Source organism: Lampetra fluviatilis, chromosome 47 (assembly GCF_964198595.1).
Source record: "Lampetra fluviatilis chromosome 47, kcLamFluv1.1, whole genome shotgun sequence".
Lineage (NCBI taxonomy): Eukaryota > Metazoa > Chordata > Hyperoartia > Petromyzontiformes > Petromyzontidae > Lampetra > Lampetra fluviatilis.
Window position 1 is genome coordinate 8,276,618 of NC_136321.1, and position 25,274 is coordinate 8,301,891.

Consider the following 25,274-nt stretch of genomic DNA (forward strand, 5'->3'; position numbering starts at 1 on the left):
TGAAGAAGAACTTTATAGCTCATCGGATTCATCCAGTAAAAATAAATGTTTTGATTCTGACTTCGCTGAGATATCATCTGTGGCCAAATCGCTTCTGGAAAAAAAACCTATAGCCCAGTGGGCCTTACCTGGTCAAATAAAATAAAAATCAGTGGTTCTTAACATTTACTGCACCCCTTTGGTTTTCAATCGTTGGAACATGTCTAACGTCAATAGCAACATAGTTTTTATGAAACAAAGTAGTTGTATTTACGTGCCCGTGTTTTTAATTTGATTAGATGATTTACCTTCTAAAAATTGAGATGCACCCCAGCTTAAGAAGAAGAACCAAAGCGTTTAAGGGTTCCAATGTGCTCCATAATACAGGCTTTTTTGGGTTATATCGCGATATTGGTCGCGAAAGCCCTTAGGGGCCGTCCATAAATGACGTCACGCACGTAGGGGGGGGGGTCAGACATGGGGGGGGGGTTTGAGAAATGTGACGTCACATCAAAATGCGCAACTTTAAATAAATATAGACAACACGTTCTACTTAATTAAATTATTTACTTTTTGATAAATGTTCTCTCCTACAACATCAGAGTGCAGCGCCACATTAAATACGCACTACAATGACAATAGTTTAAAGCGATTTGAAGTATGTTTTATTTTTTAAATGGAAATATTGTTTTTTTGGGGGGGGGCAGAGCTTTGTGACGTCATATTTGAGGGGGGGGGTCTGACTTTTTGTGACGCCGTGTGACGGGGGGGGTCAAATATCGTCCAAAATCACGTGACGTCATTCATGGACGGCCCCTTACGCAGTGCCCAATGTGCGTTTGTGCCATAAACACATTTGAATCCCTTTTCCAAACGCCAATTTTCAACGCGTGGCTCACCCGCGGCGGGGCACCCGTAGTCACGAGACTCGAGGGGAAAGCCCATCCCCCTCCCCCACGTGACCTGCGTGTTTACTTCAGCGTCGGGTTCGTCCGCTCCCAGCGGTTCGCTTTGAGTGCCAAAAAAACTTTGTAACAAAATAATTTCTCGACCGTAAACGCTAGAGCCACTTTGTTTTTTTGCTTTCCGCGTCGCCCTCGAGTTGCGTTGTTGGCGCCGCGCCAGTAATATGGATAAGCTGAGGCGAGTGCTCAACGGGGAGGAGGATGAGAACGAGAGCGGCCTGGTCGGGCAGGTGAGCCTACGGCCTTGCCTGTTTCGCCAGCGGGCGGAGTTGCATGTCGTGCCCCGCCGCCAAAGCATCGTGCCCGGGTGGCGGCGGGCGCTGTGCACGGACCTCTTTGTTTTACGAGGGCTGTGACACCCGTTAAATTGTATGGTTGAGTTAATCTCCGGGTAATTTTTTTGTTTGTTTGCCAAAATGTAAATGCCAGTACAATCAGGGCCTAAGTGTGTCTCTGCTCGCCTTCGATCCGGGGGCTTTGGAGGCGAAGGGGTTGGTGTGTCACGCAGAGATTTGTTCAACGCGAGAACCCGATTCGGCTGCGAGGTGGTAGGTACAGCAAGTAGGTTTTTTTTTATCCGCGTGAGTCTTAGAGTGATGTTACCCCTCCTCACCCTCGTGTGGGTGATTGGTGTTTCCATGTTGCAGTACTCCCGTTTGGATAAATAACAGGATATTTGAAATGTAATCGCATCCGTTGTTTGGGATAGTAGTTGGACTACATAAAGACTCGCCCCTCCACGACAGGAATCTGGTATTTTCGCTGACTTGGAGCTGTAAGCGACTCAATTGAACGGGAAACAATTTTGCGTGAATGCAATGAAGTTTCAAGACGAGATGCAAAAAAAAAACACAAGCCGGTTCCGGAGTGATTTGGAAGGCTTCCAAACTTGCTGGACTGCGAATGGGGATGCTTGTGACAAGCTGAGATTATCTTAAAAGTTTGCGGTAAGAATGAGGCGTTTCTACCTTAAGAATAACTTGGCAGACAATTGTAATGGCAGTAAATACTCCGTTAGCAGAGGGGAAAAAATGCGAGTCTCCGAGAAAGTTATTCAATGAGGGAGAACAAGTGACAATGACGATCCCTTTAGACAAATCACGTCGTTGGCCCTTATGCTCAACTTACGTTGGTATTGTGGAATCGTTGAATGCGCTCTGTTTTTTTAAAGCCCTATTTCGCAAGTGTGCAACGTGTACTTGAAGTGTCGATTGAGTGTTTGCGTTCATGCTTTGAATTGTTTATTTTTCTTTCCCCCTGATGACTCACGCTAGTGTGACCCAACGGTATTGGGGGGCAAGGGTTGATGGATCACGCAGAGATGTTTGAAACTTCCTAACCCGCTGGGTCACGATGCGACCATGGGCATGGGAGCACGGTAAACCAACTGGTGTTTTTGCCGAATACAATTTGCCTGGAGCTCTTAAGTGTTATTAATTTGGTGTATTTGCTCCAGCTATTCCAGTATTTGACCACATACCAAACACTAATGAATGGAATTTCCCTAACCTCACAATGCAGGACCCGCCTAGAAAACAATTATTTGGAGTCGGTGAGGCTTTTTAGATGTTCATGGTGCGGGAAGGGTCAGGAATCATAGGGATTTCATGACCGCCACACTTTGCGATCACCGTTCATTAATGACTAGAGATGGAGGCTGCTGTTGCAGCAGATTGATGGCAAGATAAGCAGTCTTAGTACTACTGGCCCTAACCCATTAGCCTACATTCGAACCCTTAAACCTTTACCCTGAGACTCAATCCTAACTCCAAACACCAAACCCCAACTCTTAACCCAATCGCCTGATAACTAACCGTATTCTCTAACCATGTATCTTAAACCCTTAATCCTACACAAACAAAACTAAGCATTTCCCCTGAATATTTCATCAACTGAAACCCAAAGAAGGTTTGTGATAGGATTTAATTTAGTTCTATGTAGACATTCAACATTTGTAGGGGTGGTAGTGCCACAGACGCTTTATCATCGTCTGCGTGGACAGTTGTATGCTTTCTTTAATGTACTGTACAGAAGTATGGTTCCTATTTTTTGCCGCACCCTGTTTAAAAAGGTCTTAATATTAAAGTCAAACTATGTGTGTGTGTCTTCTCAGTTGAAGTCAAAGTATGTGTATGTCTTCCTCCGCTAATGAGTGTAGGGGTGGTGCCGGGCAACCTTGAATCGGTGGTGGAAATTCCACATTCCTATGGTTTGGGGAAAGTCATGCGTCACGAAGTGGCATACTGTACACGTTTAAGCGCTCTCTTTAATGGCTGTATCTTGTTACATGTGTACAGATGTGTGGGTGTAATGACCTTCTGAGGTTAATAGTATCCGTGATGTATTTTGTCAATGCATTATATATGACCTTTTCTCTTTCGCGACACACTTTGTTGAGGATTAGGGTAAGGTTGAGCCAGGTGAGTGTATTGTCCAGGCTTTGCCCAACCGTGAGACGTCATTTGCAAATTGCATGAATCCATTTAATGCCAACATCAGTTTCCACTCTCGAAGAGCCAAGCCACGGTTATTACTAGTGTATAACAAACATGACAAAGGGTACAATAATCATAACATATGTAGCAATAATTTTGTATATTGGATGAGTTAAGAAGAGTTGCGACTCTTAGTTTGAATGCAGATAAAAATAATATTTATCTTTTGACGCATTGTGAATGACCATCATGGAGCCTTTTTACGTAGAGTACTTGTGCTCAAATCAGGGTGGCATTTAATGGACCAATTCCGAAAAATATTTCATCAATAGACCTGGAAGTCACAACATTGTGTGTAATGTTAACTTATTAGGAGATTAGCCAGTAAGCCATAACAAACATTGTCCTAATGATAATTGGTTCTTTACCCTTCTATCTGGCAACAAAACTGACACCTTTTTACAAGGAGTCATGTTTGCATAGACCGCAATACCTGCAGTCATAATACAAACAAAAGAACATAACTCTGATAATGTGCACTGTCCTTGAAGTTGATTGGTCCACACCCGAGACAGCTTTCCTTAGAGCCTAGTCTCATATGGGTTGGACCAGATGACGCCAAAAGGCGCACTTGTAAAAAGGTGTCAGTTTTGTTGCCAGATAGAAGGGTAAAGAACCAATTATCATATTTTTACTGGCAAATGAGGTTCCCATAGTGTAAACATTGTCCTCCTTCCTGTTTTTCATGGGACACTAAATTTAGTTGGTTGGGGAATGTGTTGAAGTGACAAACCCGTAGACTTGCATAGAGACCCATAGACTCAGATGGACACCCACCCATAGATTTAAGGGAAGATGCAGCGCCTCGCGACCTCTGGGTGAAACGCGCTTTATAAGTGTAAATTATTATTATATGGAGGTGCCACCGGATTAGCGAGGGACTGAGGGTGAGACCGGGGAATGTGGCAGATTGAGATATCAGGACAGTGGATGTGACTCGAGAAAAGGCACAGAATAGAAGCATATGGAGAAGGACCAATTGAGCAGCCTATTCCATGCAGTTATGGCTATTTTTTCTCTGAAAAATGGAGTGACTCCCTTTAAACAAACGAGCTCTTGCTTGCAAACTTGAGCTTGTACAAGGCCCTTAGGCAACGAACTGCATAGCCACTAAGTTGACTCGCAAATGAATGCAGGTGATCCACTTTTCCCCTTGATAGCTTCGTCTGAAGGCTTTCTGACTTAAACATTTAAAGCCCCATTACATGATGGGTTTGGGATGCTGCCACTGGACTTGCATTCCAGGGGTCGCCGATTGATTTCATGGCTTGGCAGTTGAAACAATGGGACAAGTTTGTTAAAATCTCCCCGCCTGTGTCCGCCCAGCAGTATAAATGATAACACCGCAGTTCATAGATCGGCAGATAACGTTTGTTGTGGTAAAGTTTGGGTACTCCCATCCCTTCCAAGATGTCTGGTCAGTGTGGACAGTAACCCAAAATACACCCTTGTAAACAATTTATGAAGTTTTAGGAGGAGCACGGTAGATTAATCCCATTCTCCTGACGTATAAAGGTTGATCCGACTCAAAGACAAACAGCTATTATCTTGTAGCACATGGGCTGTGTTCTGCTTGGCTGTCTAAAGCACGTTTTCAGCTTCCTTCATGAGAAAAAGAGCCTTTTAAAATGCATTTACGAGCTTCCTCACAGCACTCCTGAGAAGTTGCGTTGCAATGAGGTTGTTAAGTCATGTGGGAGTAATGTCACGTTTGTGCCATAATAGCGTTTAACATTTCTTGGTAATTAAGCTTCACACGATCTGACAGCCCAGGACGCAGGCCTAGGTAAATATTTATAAGATTAGAGCTCTTTCACTAAAGACATATGCGCCAACGACTGCATTAAAAAAAACATGTTAAATTAGTTTCTGCCCCAGGGTGGTTGGGAAGGCGTAAGCTCCCCTTACGGCACGGATTAGCGGTCACTTGAAAGGATCTTGGAGGCAGCTCTGTGATATCCGCTTCTGTGGGCGGTTCTGCAATGCGAAGGGTTGCGCCGCTGCGCGAGCAATTCCCAATTGACATTTCGGGGCATGGCGTGATGGCAAATAGCACAATCGGGATACAATAGTGGGGGGGTTGGGGAAAGATAGAATGCATTTTTTCCAAAGAAAAAACCCGTGGCGTGCGTGTGACTGCATGCAAGCTTTGCCTGCTGCAGCTCGTGTAGCTGTCTGCGTTCCGGAGAGGTTGTGCCACAGACGGGTGTTACATTTCGTTATCGTCGAGCGTGGTGTAAAAACCTGACACCGCCTTGCAAATTTAAAATTGGTCCCGAAGAAGGATTTACACTTTTACAGCCTGCGGTTATTGTCAATAAAATATTTAAGGGGGGGGGCTGTAAATTGCTGAAAGTAATGTCACAGTGGCAATACGAAAGCGCTCGTAGAGAGGGCGTTCCGAATGAAAAATGCATGCAAGGAAAGGGCTGCTTTGTCAGCTATACAAAATCAGCTATTTCAAAATTGTTACCGGGCTACGTTTTGACACATATACATGAAAGCTTGTGGTGGTCAGCACACTAACATTTCAATCCAGAGCTGGCCGGCTCGATGATATCTCGTCAGCACGGCAGTTTTATAAGATGGTGGGGAAGTGTCTTAAATCGTCCTGTCTCTGTCCACCCAGGAGTGTAAATGGTTGCACCACAGTTTTCCGCATCTCTGAGTAGTACGGTTGGCTACGTACAGGGCAAAAGAAGTTAAACATGCATGCATTCAGTTAGCCATTCGGCATCTGTGAAAAAGAGCTTCATAGCTCATCGGATTCCTCCATTGTAAACACATTTTGATTCTTTAAATTGTGGGGACTTTCACCGCTTCCATGAAGAGTAGGCTAAATACCTAATATAGGGTCATTCTAGAGCTCCCTCTCGTGAGTGGAGGCCCGTCCACCAGTAGTGGAGTGAGTAAGGTATTTCAGGATGGCACTTTTACCTTTTTTTTTTTAAACATGAAAACTGTGAAGAGGAATTGCACAACTTGTAAGCACCGAGGAAGGGACATTCATGACTACAGTTCTTGTCATGATTTCACGTCTGGCATTAGGTTATTTTTTCATCATCATCATCATCATTCAAAGATCCTTGTTTGGGGATTGTCAGAGATGACTATAACCGCAGCATCTCTCAAATCCTCCTTCATAGGATCTTTATAACCCCCATGCCTGCCTGCCCCTTTTCGTTATTACTTTTCTTGTGTTCTTTCAAACAATGGCCCTCACTTCATTTAATACGTTATGGGCGGCATGCTGTGAGTGGGCTTAACATCTCCTCACACCTGTAAATTCAGCCCATATCCCTGTTTGGCATGAAGCCCAATTGCCCCATGATACTGAAAGCGTTCAATAAAAAAAACCCCGTTGATAATGCATTTTAGCTGGGTGGAGGTGGCGCAAGCTTGTAATCCAGCATTGGAGGCGACGGTTGGTGGATCACTCAAACGTTGCGAAACTCCCCTCCGTTAGGCGTCGAAGTGTCATACCCTGGCTGGCCAGGAGAATTCCGTACAGCAACAATGCGGATTCCACCTGTTCCATCTGAATGAATTCGAGTGTTTCTCCCTCACATGCGTGGGTTTGCTCCGGGTGCTCTGGTTGCCTCCCACGCCACGCATTGATTGGCCGGTGACGCCTCAATAGATAGAGGACTCCAGAGCGCTGGCAATTGTTGCTGCCTTCATGCTTGTCTCTGTACGCGAGCGAGCAAATCCTGTGTGATGCGTTAACATTTTAAACTTATTCTTCTTCTTGGTTCTTTCGGTAAAGTCACGTAGAAGGGAAATAATAAAATAATCATGAGGCCGGCTGCTTGCGTTGTGGCTGAAACGTCGTGAGAATTATTTTATTATGTAAATTTTTTTTATTTTATTATTTCCCTTCTACGTGACTTTACCGAAAGAACCAAGAAGATGAATCCCTGCAGTCACGAAAGCTTTAAATCAAAACTTATTCTTATTATGCTCGATGTTGGTAAGCCAAACATTCACTGGCCCCTGTGCATTCATGCGATCTTAGGATTTGGCAAAGGACCTTGTGTGAATGAATACACCACGAGCATAATAAAAAACGGCGTCGTGCTCATCTCCTTTGTAACCGTGGCCCGTGATGTTGTTGCCCCGTGCGACTCGCCACCCGCCGACCCCCTACGCCCAGATCGTGGAAGGATCCACGCTGAGTTGGGGGACACGCTTGAAGTCCTTCGTCGCGTGTTTCATCTTCGGAATCCTGTGCTCCATCCTGGTGAGAGAAGCAGCTGCAGCTTCGTTCACATGGCGACACGCACATCCTACCGCAACCATAATAGAGGTTTTTTTTGGGTTAGATCACGTAAATATATAAATGTGTCGTTAAGCCCACCACCAGCCGAAACAGCCAACTAGTAAGGGTTGTCACGTAAACAGAAGGTGCCAATTCGATACTAGTACAGCAATTCCGGCGTGTTGGAGAGCCAAGCCACAAGATTTACAATCTGAGTACGACGTTTCGCCACTATTTACAACCAGCTTCATCAGGCGACAGCCAGATTTGCGGAGAAGTCCACCTGTTTCGTTCCTTATATAGAGGCGTAGATGCGGTGACCACACTTCCGCCGGGCGCGGTGTTGACGATGAGAAGGGTTAACTGCAGACCAACAGATGTGTACCGAGGTGCATCTGATAATTTTGTGATCGCTCTTCGTGTGGCTGGGTTTGAGCAGGCTGCCACAAGCTGGTTTAAACTGACAGCGGCAAAATCTGGCGGTTTACAAAAACTGGCTTTTTTTACTGGTTCATGGTAGCTTCGTTTTTGGAAGCCACGTCATGCAGTGCCTGGTCAAAACAAATAAGCTCATGGTCTTGCATGCACATCCGTTCTTAAACGTTTGAAAATGTTATGGCGATTGTATGATGCGTCCTAGGATATAATATTCGCGATCATCTCATTTTTGTTAAATATTTCATTTTGAGACCAAATATTAACGAAACAACAGCAATTAAAGTTCGCAATACTCATTATAGTTAGCAAAATATAGCTATTTACCCATGAAATGTGGGCGTTTTCATTTGTTTTATGGAGTAACTGACTACGTAATGGCATCACTTCTGCATTTCATTTAGAATGTATTTACTAATGCCTCGTTTAACGAACAGGATGTGCATTATTCGTATTATAGATCATAATATAATTATTAGAAGATTTATGGCAGGATTAAGTTGAGTGAACTGCTGTTGAAGAAAGTTTAAGTCATCTTTATTCGTACTGGAAGAACATTAGAGCATCCCAAGGATGCATTAAACTTGTGTAATTTTATTACAAAGTTAAGGGAAACTGATATAGCGATTACCGTCATGTTGTGGTATTTAGTCGTATCATGTAAGGCTGTACGCTTGGCCAGATTTGCAAGTGTCTCTACGAGAAATAGTCTGTAAACAGTTGACAGGTAAGCGTACACACATATACATGTGTATGTATGTACGCTTGCACTTAACATTCACCCCTTCTGCAGTTGGCCGTACTGACACAAGGATGACGATTTCAGAATGTATTATTTTGTTGTTTAGTCTCTTTTGTATTATTCTTTGGGTCTTTGTGTTGCGATCGAATCGTCGTAGTTTTTTGTTATTTTCTTTGAACCTATCTACGTGACTTCATCGAAAGATCCAAAGAATATGAATTCCTGCAGTCACGAAAGCTTTAAGTCACGATCTCTTTTGTATTGTACGGCTCATTACATCATATGCCTGGTTTTTATTGTAATTTTGGCAAGTTCTGTCTCATTCACTGAATCAGCCTGAAAGTATCATGTTATAAAATTGTTTCCATGAACAATTGTTTTTTACTCGCACAATTTGATGCACATATCGTGAACGTCAACGCGGTTCTGATGGGAGAATTGTCATCGAGTTATTCTGTTTAAACTACCTTCTGCCACCAGGTGTCACCACGGTATTGGTCCCAAATTTGATCATTGGCCAAAGACCCATTTTTAAAAAGGGTTTACCCTTTTTTCATGCTTGTGGCACGCTTTTATTTTGTCTTATTCTCCAACTCTATTTTATTGTGCTAGTGATGCCATGTCATAGATGCATCCAATTAGATGTCTCGCATAAGTGTGCACTCCTATCATAGTCGAGAATGGCCCACGGAAGAGGATACAACAGAGCTACCTCTGAGTTCTCTTCAAAGTTACCTCTGGTCTACACAGCATGGAAAAGGACTTCCCCATGCTCCCTGCCACAAAAAGTAATGTTCATCACGTGACAATCAAAAGGGTATAGTTAAGTGTCACACGTAGATTTTAGCTACACTAATTTGCCGAACCAAATTTAACGTGATATTATACTGGTAGGAATCCACTGGTTCCACTAGCCCACAGGAGATTATTGTGTCCCTCCGTCATGCAGGGAGGGGCTGGGTGGAGAGGGAGGGGCTGGGTGGGGAGGGGAGGGTGGGGAGGGGCTGGGTGGGGAGGGTGGGGCTGGGTGGGTAGGGGCTGGGTGGGGAGGGGCTGGGTGGGGAGGGTGGAAGGGGTGGGGCTGGGTGGGGAGGGGCTGGTCACCCCGTGGTGCCCTTATAAAACTCAACGTTTAACCGACTCGCGCCGGCTTGTGCCCGCCCTCAGTCGGGCATATTTGTGGAATACACCATGCCGCCGTTGACCCTGGCCATTGACCGAGCAACTCAACGTTCCTACCAGCTCCCTCCGCAGGAATGTGTTTTCTGCGTAGTTATTGGTGGCGAGGCTGAGACCATCAACTCGCTTATACAATACTTGAGAACCAGGTTTCATCACAGGCTGCTGCCTGGATTTGAACCTAGGATTTGAACGGTGCCAGCTCTGCGCTCTGACATCTGGGCCACACTTGGTCTGCCTTCTTGGTCCTCTTTCTCCACTCGTATTTTTCTCCTGGGCCATCTGCACATCCACTCCTCAGTCTTTCATATCCCTGGCTCACCTCTTCGAAACGCCTCTTCCTAGGCCTGCCCCCCGGTGCTTTGCCCTGGTGCTTCCTTGCTCCTAACCTTTCTTCAAATGTCCGCTATATTTTATTACGCAACATCCCTGCCATCTGAGTCAACCATCTTATTACTGGTCCAACAGATAATCTATTCAATTAATAAAGCCTTATATTTTTTGAGCCATCAAAAATGACTGCTTGACAACTTTAAAGGAAGGTGGGGTGGGGGTATGCAGTGAAAGGAAGAGGAGAACGCAAGACCGGACAGGATGGAGGGAGTTGAAGCCAAATAGACTGCCCTCGAGCAGAGAAATACAGACATAAAAAAACGAAGCCTTTGTTTGTGAAACTATTCAACTCTGAAATGAAGTAATGTTCTGAGCGTGCTTGCCATTGCTTGATCTTTAATCCATGGCTCTCCTTTCCCCCATCGCTCTGGGACAGGGCACTGTGTTCCTGTGGTTGAAGAATGGGCTCATCCTCTTTGCTGTGTTTTACACGCTGGGGAACATCTGTGCTCTCTGCAGGTAAGGTCACATCACAGCTGCCTTGGCCTTGAGTGGGCAACATACAGCCTCTCGGCCAGAAGCCCAGGGCCTGCTTTTTGTGTTTAGTTTGTTGTCCTTCTCCCGCACCTCCAATTAGTACGATTGGCTTCGTACTGTGCGAAAGAAGTTAAACGTACATACACGCTTGTTGCGCGCTTTGTGTGCTCGCTCGCTTGCCTGTGTGACCTTGGTATGTTCTCCCCCACAGCACCTGCTTCCTGATGGGCCCTCTCAAGCAGCTGAAGCGAATGTTCAATCCGGCGCGGGCCATCGCCACCAGCGTCATGCTGGTGAGGCCACTCTTGCCGCCATCGCATAGTCGTCGTCATCAAATCCTATCACATCATTGGAACGTTTGGTATTTCCGCCATTTTTATTGCGCAGGGGTCGGGCAACCGGCGGCTCCGGAGCCTCGCGCGGCTCTTGACGGCAGAGGTCGCAAACGGGTTTTGATTCCTTACCTGGCCGCACCAGGGTCGCAAACGGGTACCCATACCCTACCCGATACCCGGCTACCCATACCCGGCCGGGTATCGGGTAGGGTACGGGTTACGGGTACCCGATTGCGACCTCTGGGATGAAGCCATGTTGCAGGCACGGGTGGGTTGATTCTAGGAACTTGAATTGTGAGACGAGACAAGACGTTGGGAAATGAGTGACAAACGGTTACTCACCAGTGACTCACGGCCTACCCGTACCCGGCTGCACCAGGGTCGCAAACGGGTACCCGTACCCGGCCGGGTACGGGTAGCCGGGTAGGGTACGGGTATCGGGTACCCGGTTGCGACCTCTGCTTGACGGACTGCCTCGTGACGTGACACATTTATGTATTCACATGCACTGGGGCTCTTAAAATATTGAGTTTTTTACCGAATTCGAAAAAACTGCCTCTTGTTATTTTGGTTTTCGACCCTTGTTATAGTGCAAGGCCCATCACAGAGTCTCTTCTGTGTTGTACAGATGGAGTCTGCAGTATTTTACCCTTCTATCTGGCAACAAAACTGACACCTTTTTTACAAGGAGTCATGTTTGCTAGACCACAATACCTGCAGTCATAATGCAAACAAAACACATAACTCTGATAGGTGTCAGTTTTGTTGCCAGATAGAAGGGTAAAAAAACAATGATCATATTTTTTACTGGCAAATGAGGTTCCAATGTTGAGTCTGCAGTCGTTTCGCAGGAGGGGGCGACATTGCTATGTGTTTTCCCCAGTTGAGTCATTTGCGGGTACAATTTAGAAATGTATCAAATTTGGAACATGATGCTGGCACACCATGGCCCACTCTGCAATTGTCATTGTGTTGTTCCTTTCATTCAGGGTTTCCCACTGAAGGATTATTCTGCCTTGAGATTCCATATCGCCTAAATGTTTGATTTGTCCCACATCACCTTAACTACAATTGGGCCAACCCGGAGTGTCTCTCATCGTCCTCTCTATTCATGTTTCATCTCCGTGTGTGTTTATGTGGGTGGAGCGGTGGAGTGGTTTGTGCAGTGCTTTACAACTTCCCAGCCATGGACACCATCGGTGCTACATGTCCTGACCCTCCGCTGGGTCAATTGAGTTTCAAATGAGTACCTAATGTCGCGTGATGTTTTCAGCACTAGGGAGACAAACCTGGTCGGGTTGATGTTGGCCTCGCCACGCCATCATTCCTGCCTTAATAGGTGCTCGCTAACACCACTTGCCCCAAACAGTCTGTTAAGGCGATACGGGGGATCTTTGTCTGTGTATGATTATATTTGGCTTTGTGTGTGTGTATGCAGTGCTGTCTGGTGTGCACGCTCTGCTCTGCCTTCTGGGTAAGTGCGATGGGGGGCGAAGCCTTGATGTGGTGGGCACCCCACAGTGCCGTGGCCAATGTGGGGCACTGCTTTCATTTGTCTTAAATACCGCTCGGCTGCCCTGGCGCTTGCTGTGTCAACACTTGCCAGTGACCAAATCGCCTAGAATGCATCCGATCACGGATTCTAAGCAGGGTTGAGCCTCAAAGCTCAATCGTTACGTGCCTTATGCACACGTACGTGCCTACGCGCATTCAGTTTTGGCTTGCGTATGTTTATGAACCGCATTGATGCACATTCAAACCGCTTCATAGCCTTTTGTTATACGCATCACGTGGGCGTTGTTAAGGTGACCAACGCCCACAAGGTCCATTGAGTAATTTTATATAATAATAGGGTTTTTCCCCTTTCTTCTGGCAACAAAACTGAAACCTTTTTAACAAGGATTCATGTCTGCATTAGCCACAATACTTGCAGTCAGAATGCAAACAAAAAACACACTATGATAATATATGCATTGTCCTTGAAACTGATTGGTCCACACCAAGGGACGGCTTTCTTTTGAGCCTCGACCCAATTGGTGCTCGACCAGAGTTTTGTTGCCAGAAAAAAGGGGAAAAACCCTATTATAATATTTTGGTACTGGCGAAGGAGGTCTAATGATGACATTGAGTAATTGTTTCACAAGTGGCTAAGGCGAGCTGGCTGGCTGGCTGATGAAGGATCGTGGGTGGATGACTGCCTGCGTTGTCTGTTGAGCTCTTGCCAATGTGGGTTTCTTGTCCATGTGTCCGCCGTCTCACTTGTGTCGTTTTTGTCTGTCTGCAGTGGAAGAACAAGCCTCTGGCACTGCTCTTCTGTATCCTGCAGTTCCTCTCCTTGACCTGGTAAAGATGATATCTGCCCATGGGCTCTGCCACCAGCGTCTGCAAAGGCAGTGGTGGTGGTGGTTAGCATGCTCTGTTGTGAACCTGGCGACCTGAGTTCAAATTCCCGGCCACGGTTAACGGCAGTGGTGATAGCTGAAGTGTGGGTTGACAAGTTGTGTTGAAGGGGGTTCCCCAGGACCCAGTTGAGCAGTCTGGGTTGACCCAAACTGATCAGCGTGAAGTATGGAGAAAGGTGCCCAGTGCATCTGAGACTACGAGTGTTGTTATTCGTGGACACTTTTGCGTATACATTAGGGACGACTTTCAGATTACAACAATTCTCCAATATTGGAGTTATTTAGTTATTTTCAGCACAATTTTGAATTTTTTCGCATTTTCAGAATCCCATCTATTCTGTACCCAATGTAAAATGTCTTCATTCGGCATGAAAAACGGCACAAAAAAATCGGATTGGCCTGATTTTCAGCATTTCTGGGAATAATCCAAAAATCGCGAACGCATCTCAAGGGTGCGCATATATACAGTGTCCACTTCGTCTGTTAAATGTTATTGTTCTAACAAGTAAAAATGTTTCCGCTCAATCGTGTCGTTATAATGTCTAGAGCCATAAACGTTTACCACCTGACACCGCCAAACAAGTCAAGTTGTCAAGCGGGCAAATGTCCCAATTGATTTTGTATTTCAGAAAAAACGAATTATGTTTAAAAGAAAGGAAACATTTAGATAATTCTGTACGCTGTTGCTTTTCCGCACATTCTACCACGCGACAACTTGGTTTGTTTGGCTGTGCCGGGTGGTAGACTCTTACAGCTCCAATTGGCGTGATACGCGAACGATCTGGACTAATATAAACCAATTAGGAATCGCAGTCTTGATCGTGAAAGCCTACAAAAGGGATTAGTCTGACAAGCGTAGTAAAGGTATTTCTGCAAGTAGTTGTTGCTATGATAATGCCAGTGTACTTGGCTCTTCATTAGTGGCGGCAACGCAGCCGAGTCTAATGGGAGTGTCTTTATGGTCCTTTGCCAACAGGTACAGCCTGTCGTACATCCCCTACGCACGGTAAGCGCCTGCATTCACTTCTTTCACATCGACACTGGTTTCCCCCCGCCCTCCTTAAACACACAGCAGCGCGGTTTGATTCCTCGCTGAATATTTTATGGGCTCTCGCTGGCTGACCCGGAGTAGGCGGCACGTGAACTCGGAGCCACAGCTCCTTTTGCGGGGAGGTCTACTGGATGTGGTGTGCCTGGTGCGGACATTTTTGCCGCGTCACTGACCCGGACAGGTCCGGCTGAAATTAAGCCCTGGACAGCGGTGTTCACCAGCAAGCATAAATACGATGTCTTGTGATAGAAAAGACAAGGATAGTTGAAGACAAACTCCACACTGCCCTCAATATGAAAAAATTAATCGGTGGGGTTCTGTAGGTATGTTTGTTGAACTTCTCTCGCATCGTACTTAGCCACCGACGCTAATTGGAGCTGCAATTGCCGTTCTTCATCGGAGCAATTTAAGTGAATGTTTCTTGTTTCGCCACCCCCCCTCTCTCTCTGTTCCTCTGTCTCCCACTGCCACCCCTCTCTCCCATTCCCCCGTGCGCACACCGCTCTTGCTTGTATTCCACCCCCATACCTGTTCCCCTCCCTCTGTCACCCCTCGTCCCGTGTCCCCCGTGTGTATCCTCCAACAGGGACATGGTGAAGAAATGCTTCACGTCCTGCCTGGCTTAACCGCAGTCAAGGGGCTGTCAAACATTCCCTCCACCACCCCCCGCAAAGCTCACGGATTGTACCCTCCCACGGTGGCAATCCACTGCCGAGTGAAGGCCTCACCAAGTCATCACGCCACCTCTTTCAGATCCTACGCACGAGCCGATCTCGTTGCTCCATCTCCCCGGGTGAACGTGCTGTCGCCCTGTCGTTGTTGTTGACCGTCGGCCGGCATCACTTTCGTGCCATGACGTGTCTTTTGGAGGGGAAGGCCGCTTACTTTCTTAAAAGTCTTAATGGTGTCTTTAACCCGCGTACGTTTTTCCCGCTGCGCGTAAAGACATAGCAGCCATGCCCAAAATTAACGTATTGGCGGTACACCAGTGCGCGGAGTGTAATTTTTGTGTGCAAATTTTGGCCAATACTTATTTATTTTACCGCGATTCACAACCCCGATCAGAAAGTCTTGCCTGGGTGGTGCGTCAACATCAGTTCTGGTGATGTCGAAGCAGCTGTAAGGCGAATGTCCGTTCAAATTTAGATTTTAGACTGGTGTGTTATGCTGCACCGGTGTACCGCCAATACGTCCAAATGCTGGTTTGAACATCTGCTACGTGCTTCAAGGGAAACTTGCTTACAGACGCCAATGAAGCTCAGTGTTTTGTCGCCTTAATAACGGTTGTGTTTTATAGGCTTATGCTGCAGTGTGAGATATGTTGAGCTGCATGCAGCACATTTACTCAGAAGGCCCGGGCTCTGCAGGGCTCGACGAATCAACGAGGTTCATTCTTCACACTGACTGTGGTGTTTAGTTCAGCTTTGCCGATTCGTGCTGTCTGAAAGTGGCCTTTAATGACGTCGCGCCTTTAGATAATCATGATTGATTCCACACACACAATGTTAGACATTTATACGTGGATGGTTTTTCGTGGCTGTACAGAAAGGCACACAATGTTACATTTTCACTGAAAAAGCACACATTTAAAAGTTACAAAAAATGTTGAGGTGACTGGGTGGATCAGAGCATTTAAGTACTGTGCCAGCAATGCTAATTTCCTGGGTTCGAATCTAGGTTCACAAGTACAGTGAGTTAATGTTCTCAGCCTGGTCACCAAAAACGGCACAAAACATCGCATTGAATTCGATTTTGCACATAATTTGGCTAAATGTCGGCTCTGATAATACAAAATATCGCTCTGTCACGCGATGAGCATCGCTCAAATTGGCAGAGTGGGTGAAAAAATTGGTTCCCGCTTCCGCCTACACCAGAGGTCACTTAAGGGGATCTAAGCGGTAGCTCTCTGATGTCCGCTTTTGTGGACCGTTCTCTAACACGAAGGGTCGCACTGCTGTGCGAGAGATCGTTTGGATACTTTGTCTCACGACACAATGGCGGTTGCACAGTCGGGATAAAATGTGTCAAAAAAAAACGGTGTAAAAACACCAAATATAAGAAGTATTTAGGACACGTTGCCTTCTTTTTGTAACGAGGAATCCAAAAAAATACAAAAAAGCAGAGTGGCTTTATTTTCACGGTATATTTTTCATGAAGGCCTTTTCAGCGCTGTTTATATTTCTATGTGCACAATATTTTTAGAAAGGTATTTTAATAACTTGCTGCGATGCATTTTGAATAATGTTAAAGATACATGGAGCTCATCGATGCGAGTGTGTCCATTCGCCAGCTGCGAATACACGAGAGGAGCTTTGCTTTCAAAGGCTGGGGTAACCTCTTGTGCGGGGGAGAATATTCGTGTAACAATCGGCAGCACAAACTGGGACATCGAAACGCTGTACACTACACCACATAAACCGACGCAGGAGTGTATAACGTAAGTCGATCATTTGCGTATAATTTGCATCAAGTGTAAATACTGTAGCAGATGGGTGCATATTGAGCCTGTGAATTGTAATCGATGAGACTATATTCGTACATGCCGAATAGTTTGGGGTTTGGCCATCCAGTGGTTTAGTAACACGTGTGAAATTTCTTTGCGCTGATTAGCTTGCCAAGGAACTGTTCAATCTTAATTTTTGGAGCTTTCGTGACTGCAGGAATTATTCTTTGGTTCTTTCGGTTAAGTCTCTCTCTGTGCCGATATGTGTCCTCTCTCTGTGTGTCCTTGTGATGTCTGTCTGCTTGTATGTCTGTCTATAGTTTTCTAGTTAGATTTGTGTTGCTATTTCTCTTATGCCTGATGATTGCTTGTGTTGCAATCGAAACGTCGCTATTATTTTAATTCATTATTTTATCTTTAGACGTGACTTAACCGAAAGAACCAAAGAATAAGGAACTGTTCGTTACAGTCCTCTCAATGGTAACTGCTTACTTGCTTTCACATTCACACACTTAGCGGTGTTAATCTCTATTTTAACTACTTACATTGTTATTTTCACCGTAATTACTTCTGTTGCATTATGGTGTTCCTCGTACGTTGATGCCAAAATCACGTCGTTCTTAAAGTGCGGTAGTTTCTAAAGTGTTATTTTGTAAATGCCTCATGTTGGAAACAAGTAATTTACGCCTCATTGAAAGATCACTAAGGGGTGCCACGGTGGCGAGGTGTTAACTCCCTCACCTGGTATGCAGGAGGTCGTGGGTTCAATCCCGACCCTGATGCCTGCTGTATATTTGGAGTTTGCATGTTCTCCCCATGGTCGCGTGGATTTTTTCCAGATTCTCCGGTGTTTCACTCCATATTTAGAAACATTCGTTTAGAGTAGTTGACCGCTATAGATGTCCACATGATAAACCGCAACTTGGTTAAGCTATCATTTGTGGCCAGGTCGCTTCTGCCAAATATTTTCCGTTCAGCGACGTTTACACACTCGCATGCCAACTTTCGCGTGCTGACGGCACGCGTTTAGGAGTGCCCGTTCGTGAAAAGAGCAAGCCACGTTAGCCGAGGCTGCAGGTGGGGGCCCCCCTTATCCCCTTCTTAATTTGCACCCTTATCGAGAATATGGAATGTGGGGAATGATAATAGATTTTTTAATAATGGTCCCTGACCTCCACGGCACAGCAGACCTCCCCGGAGTGTTTTATTCAGTCGTGGAAACCAGCAGCAACTCGCTAGTCCCGGACTGGGTGGAGACCGGGCCAAGCAGTACGCCGATTGTTGCTTCAAGCCCGGCGGCTTCTCTGGTTAATGCAAAAAAAAAATAGATTTCGCAAATCAGCATCAAGGCAGTTGCCTGTCTCCCGTTTACAGCCATGAGAAAAATTGGACGTTACACATTCCTATGGCGAAGGCGATTAAATCCGTAGCCGAATCACCTTCCAAAAACAAAAAATGTGCACCAATTTCATCGAACCAAGTAAACCTTCAGCCTGGATTTGAACTCCCTTCCTATTGCGGCCCGCTTGCTGTGCTGCTGAGGCACGTGGCCAGTGTAATGCTGTCGGGGTATTGACCCTAAATATGCACAGTCTGCCTCGCACCGGCCACCGATGACTGCACGCCCCAAAACAAAACCCGACGCATTCCAATGTGGTTCCTGCATGCACTTAATTTGGCTACAAATCCAGCCTCGCCGAGCGTTCATCTCGCGTGGCAGTGCTGGGTGTGCACCTACCGCCCGGTCACTTGACCGGATTCCCCCGGGGGGGAGGGGGGGGTAGTTTTGTGGTATCCGCTTCCGTGGGCCGTTCGCTGACGCGAAAGAAAAGGCCGTGCGGGAGATGCAGACGGATGCTTCGCTTCGTCACGCGGGACCAATGGCGCTGTTGGGACGAAATGGTCGGGGAAAGTTTCAGGAGCGTTTCAGTGGTGATGTTGCCGAGCCCGGGTGCAGTTTGTCCAGCCGAAAACGCATACGAGAACAACATTCCAGGAGCGCGCGTCCACAAGCTCGCGATCGCAGCCGTATTGTTTGAAAATTAAAATGTTTGTTACAAGTTACCGTTTATTGTGCACCCACCGAAGGTGGACCGCTTCGTACTTTATCCTCACCCACCTTTGGTGTGATCACGTGACGATTGCCGCTTTAGTCTTGGGAACGGCCAAGGATGTCGAGCATCGCACCTGCTTTACGAAGTGCAGCGTGCCGCGATGCTGCGTCGTCGTGCGCGTATCGATTAGGGGTTTGACAACCCGATGGGTGTGTCGCTCACGACGATTGACCGGACGTTTCGCTCCGCTTGCTGGGAGCTTCAGAAAAGAAAAAAATTAACCCGTAAAAACAAAGTTTTTCACTATAAATCCTTTATATGCGTGGCGGCTAGAGTCCTCTCGTCCTCTGGCTTGAGATGGCTGCCACCTATGGGTCAGATGATTGCCTGCCACCATTAAGCAATTGGTAATTAAATATAATTTTTGTCCTAAAAAGTGTACAATTTTTGAAAAAAATTTTCACGAAAATAAATTGTCACGCACAACGAGTGTGTGTGCAAAATGTCAGCTCGATTGGATCACGGGAAGTGGGTTAAAAAACGACCGAAAGATTTGCAAGGTCGTAAGCGCGCAAGCAAGCAAGTGAACTTAATATAAAGGATTTAAAAACCAGAACGGGCACACGGGAGCGATATGCGGGACGGCCGAGGAGGCAGTGTGCGTGTGTTGGGGATTCAAGGGAGGCACCTGCACAGCTTGGCACGTGGTGTGTAAGTCCACGCCTGTTTTGGAAGTGCACCCCAAGTTGAACGCACATTTGTGGTGAGACCCAGTGGCATAAATAATGCAAAAGGCAGTTATGCTATTTTGCATTTTTTACCTACGTGACTTTTACCGAAAGAACTAAGAGTATGAATCCTTGCAGTCACGAAAGCTTCAAACGTGGGATGTTCAACCTGGGCAGGAGTAGATAATTGAGTATTTGACAACTTTGTATAAAAACACTTTGTATAGTTTACATTTGTGGTTGCATTTAATATTTTAAAGCTAACAAGGACCTTGTTCTCTGGATTATCACCCCCCCCCCCCCCCCCATTTAATTTCGGGTGCCGCTTATAATCCGGTAGAGGGTGGAGGGTGAGAAAGAGCTGATTTGTATAATTTTATTTGACACGGAGCACAAGTTTGGATTGAGTCGTATCCTTTTAGGAGCGTCTTGCAATCCAGAAATAATAGTAGCTGTCCACATAGGAGCCTTTGTTAAATTTGAATGATAATTAAGGATAGTTTGCCTTCAACGGAACTCTAATTGTTTACCTAAGGTTTAGCTGTTATGGTCAATGTAAGCTTTGTGTAGTGTGAAGTGCTGGAAGTGAATATCGTGATGGGCAGAGTTGAGGCCAGAATGGATTATTTGGTTTCCTATAATTCGGTTTATTTTATTACGATGATTCACCAAACTAAGTCGGGTTACAATTTAGCTGTAATAATCATAAGTTGATTCTACATTTTCAGTTAAAGCGATTATGATCAACCTTGCATTGATGTTTTTACTTCGCTTGCCGTGTATTTTATATAAAAAAAAAATTTGGGGTTCCATGTCCGTTCGCAGTCGAGCAGAAAACAAATTATTCTCCCATGCTTTTCGCGCAATCATTTTACCAACGGGAACGCGTTCGAACGTGCCTGTGCAAGAAAAAAAACAACAGCTCCAATTTCCCCGTCGTATCCGCCTCCTCTGCTCACCTCTCGCGAGGCCCCAGAGAGTTGCTGCTGTGAGCCCTGAAAGAGCGCGGTCGAGTTTAGGTCCGCCCGGTCCACCGCCCGTGTCCACAAATGCGCACCCACCCTCGTTTCGCGAAGATTTTGTTGCTGACAATCCGTCGAGGGGCGCCAACCGTTGGCACAAATTTTCCCCAAAAAAAATTCCAATTCCCTGCAGCGGTTGTCAAGTGGTGTGTTGTGTCAAAGGATGTTTAATCTTCACCCTCAATGTTATTCTTCAACAGGCGCCGGACCAAGAGATCACAGACGCGCGCGCGTTCGTTCGTGTGTGTGTGTAGCAGTTAGCGCGCTACGCTACGAACCCAGCGAGTGATTCCTGCTCAACGCCAACACCATTGACGATTATCTGAACCGGTCCTGAGCCTCCTCTAGGTCGACTCGGCCTCAATTGAGCACCTGCGGTGTGGAAAATATCGCCACTGGGGAGACAAAGGTGGCCGGACGTGGTGCTGGCCACCCACACCCTCCTGTGCCTTCATAGGTGCTCTCCAAACAGCCCTTACCCCAACAGTCTGTTTAAGGGTATACGGGATGTGCTTGCCTTCATATGCCATATCGATATACCAATTTCCATAAGACACGACGCTTTATACACTTTACACAGTAAAAAATACCGTGTACCTGCTCGTGCTTGTCTTTACCACCTCTGCAATGTCGCATTCGGTATATTTATTTAATTGTCCCTCCCCTATCGTTACTTCCCGCTAGTCGGCGGCTGTGTTGGGAATGCCGATGTTTTCACGAGTGCCTGGTTCGGTTTGTGTTATTTGCCACTCGTGGTAGTTACTCTCGGCCATTTGTGCCATTGCTACTTTTTCACGAGTCGAGGGTTGTTGTTGTTCAAGCCGGGCCAGCAACATGCCATAATTCACCTTCGCTGCACGTTCTTGTAAAATATCCATTAGCAAAATAAATAATTTTAAGCAATCTGGCCTGGGGATGTGTTTTTATTGTTGGTTGTTTCAGTTGTACAGTCCGCTAAGTTGTATACGCACGACTTTAAAAATGCTACTGCCTCTGCTTCTCATGGTGGCTGTGATATTAAACAATAGCCCCGCCGGGTTGTTTTGTGGCTCTACCGCGCATTGCTCGGTACGATGTCCGACGTCTCGCTTAACATCCTGGGAGCTTCTTCAGGAACTGATAAACGCGCCCCCAACTTACTGCCAGCACGTAGAACGACGCGTCGAATGTCACGCAAAAGCAACACGCGGTACAACCCCAAAACTGCCAGCGTGTTTCCTTCCATGTAATTGTAAGGTTCGGATGCGTGGGTTGGCCGGCTGATGACTGGGAAAACCCCCAATTGAAGCAAAGTCAACTCCGCCAATAAGCTCCAAGCATTGTCTCGATTTCGGTGAAATTTTTATGTTGCCAACAATAGCAAAACGGAGTTTGTGGAGCACTTGTGTACGACAGTGTGTCTGTGAAAGGGTGTCTTATGTTCAAGCGTGTACGGCCACGGGGCAGAATGTTCGGTGCGTCTCAATTAGCCTCTGCCTTGTCAGCAGTTCCGTGTGGTAAAAGCAATTTTGAATAGAGCAATCTCTGGAGCTCGCAAACCTGATACGGGGAGAGAGTAAATAGTACTTCGTGTGTGTCTTTGTGAGCTGTAAGGTTATACTGCACTATTGTGTGAGCGCTCCAGTTGAGTGTGTGTGTGTTGTACAAGCGACGGTGTAGCGCTTAGCTGGCCGCGGTACGAACCTGGCGACCCAAGTTGGATTCCCGCTCAGGGCCAACACCAGTGACGCTTTTCTGAACCGGTCCCGGACCTCCCCTAGGTCGACTCAGCCTTAAATGAGTACTGTACCTGGTGCGGTGTGTAAACATCGCCACTGGGGCAACAAAGGCGGTCGTGCGTGATGCTGGCCACCCACCCCCTCGTGTACCGTAGCCGGCCTTCATAGGTGCTCGCTAACAACACTTGCCCCAGCAGTCTTGTTAAAGCTATACGTGGGATCTTTGTTTTGTTTTCGTATAGGCGTGATACGAAGACAGCGGGTAGCGTAGTGGTTAGCGCACCGATGTCCCGAGTTCAATGCCAGGCTACGGCTAGCCTAACATCACTAGAGACGATCTGAGCTGATGCTGATCCTTGCCGAGGTCAACTCGGGAATACAAAGGAGGCTGGGCGTGTTGCTGGGCACACCACCCCCTGATGCGGTCAAAATAAGTGTTCGAGAACAGCACTTGTCCCAACAATCTTCTCCGGCTGCAGGGGGGGGGGTCTTTGCACTTTTAAAGCTGTATGCCCCTTGTGCTTTTCAAGAGCTTAATGTAGAATTTTCCTGAACTCAATAACGTGACATAATGGGTCATTGAATGAACGTTTAAAAGTCTGCCTCGGGAGATCAAACGTTGCTGCGTTTGCCGAAATGGCTCGAGGAGGGCGCGTAGCGCAATCGTCGACTTGCAACCAACGCCGTTGCATGGCTAATATAAGCGACATTAATTCGTTCAATTAGAACAAGATCATCTGCGGCACGCCACACGGAATGAGAGGCGCGCAACGTGTTTGTTTTAACAGGCTTCACTGTCGATGGGACTCGGAAAGTTGAAACCCCGGCCGCGTGTTTGCTCAACCAATGATGCTGTTGGATAACATTGGCCCGGACTGAAGGGTTTAAAGTGATATTTGATGTGAAGTGGCGGTGGCTTTCGTCTGTTTATTAATGTGCAATTGTGGTTTTTGACGTTGGTGCCACATCCCGTTCGTGGTGCCACAAAGTGCGTTGCTCTGTACACGAAGCCACTCGAGTCAAGTGCTGTTTGTGAGCAGCCATCGTAGTGGGGACGCACTAATCCCACGCTAAACTAAAACTAAACTTTTTTTTTTAACCGGGTAAGACCCATTGACCTTTATAATTCTTTTTCAGAAGCGACCTGGCCACAAATGATAGCTCAACGAAGTGGCCTATCATCATCGCTTGGAAATGTTTAGCAGCCCAAACACTCTACACGTGGAGGGAAACGCCGGAAGACCCGGAGAAAAATACACGCGACCACGGGGAGAGAGAGAGAGGGAGAGACACGCAAACTCCAAATATACAACAGGCGACAGGGTCGGGATCGAACCCACGACCTCCTGTATCCCAGGCGAGGAATCTAGCATCTCTGGCTTTACCCCAAAGCGCCTTTTACAAACGTGTCCCGTGCACCATGAACCCGACGACCTGAGTTCGTTTCCCGACGCCGAGCCACAGGGGGGAGCAGGCGTTGGGTTAAGAAGATCGGGGAGAATTGAGGACGTGGGGACTCAATTGTAGATTGCTTGCAACAGGGCCTATGGCAATCACTGTTTGTCATACAGAGGGACTAACCCTGTGGAATTTCCGCGGTCTGTATCCGTGCTATCAACACAGACGACCATCGCCACGGGATCTCTAATCCGGCGGGCGTAAGCCTTTGACCGAAGACTTCTACATGCAACCCAAACCCCTGGTCGTGTCGTAAACCCACCGCCTCAGAACTCCGTTCGCGAACTTTCTCCTGAAGCCCTCTCACCGTGACCAGGAGACCTCGACATTGACATCCCGCTGCTGAACATACAGCTGCCATTATGCGCAAAACAAGAGCAGCCGATCATCATGGCAAGGACGACTTGGTTTCGCTATGCATCCGTCGCCCCGCGCGTGTGTCTGTGTGTGTGTCTGTGTGTGGGGAGCGGTAGTGTAGCGGTTAGCGCGCTGCGCTATGAACCTGGCGACCCGGGTTCGATTCCCGCTCACGGCTAACACCAGTGACGATTATCTGAACCGGTCCTGGGCCTCCCCTAGGTCGACTCAGCCTTAAATGAGTACCTGGTGCGGTGTGTAAACATCGCCACTGGGGAGACAAAGGCGGTCGGGCGTGGTGCTGGCCACCCACCCCCTCGTGTACCGTTCCGGCCTTCATAGGTGCTCGCTAACAGCACTTGCCCCTACAGTCTGTTAAGGCTATACGGGGGATCTTTGTCTTTGTCTGTGTGTGTGTGTCGGGGGAGCGGTAGTGTAGCGGTTAGCGCTACGCTGCGCTACGAACCCGGCGACCCGGGTTCGATTCCCACTCACGGCCAACACCCAGTGACGATTATCCGAACCGGTCGTGGGCCTCCCCTAAGTCTACTCGGCCTCAAATGAGTACCTGGTGCGTTGTGTAGTAAACAACGTCACCGAGGAGACAAAGGCGGTCGGGCGTGGTGCTGGCCACCCACCCCTCGTGTTGCCGTTCCAGCACTTGCCCCAACAGTCTGGTTAAGGCAACACGGGGGAGGGGGGGGGGGGTCTTTGTATTTGTTTGTGGTGGTTGCCATGCCGGGAACAATGTCAACTGCGCTTGGCACGCGGGCGAAACGAGGA

At 47.0% G+C, this 25,274-nt stretch overlaps 1 protein-coding gene across 1 annotated transcript; it reads left to right on the forward strand.

Annotated features, from left to right (window-relative positions):
• Nucleotides 1–938: 938 nt before the first annotated feature.
• On the forward strand, nt 939–21,861 carry LOC144947938 (vesicle transport protein SFT2B-like). Its single transcript, XM_078877354.1, has 8 exons — nt 939–1,174; nt 7,593–7,679; nt 10,823–10,905; nt 11,135–11,216; nt 12,697–12,732; nt 13,543–13,601; nt 14,637–14,666; nt 15,298–21,861. The coding sequence occupies exons 1-8, from the start codon at nt 1,109–1,111 to the stop codon at nt 15,335–15,337; spliced, it is 483 nt and encodes a 160-aa protein (XP_078733480.1). The 5' UTR covers nt 939–1,108; the 3' UTR covers nt 15,338–21,861.
• The last annotated feature ends 3,413 nt before the right edge of the window (nt 21,862–25,274 follow it).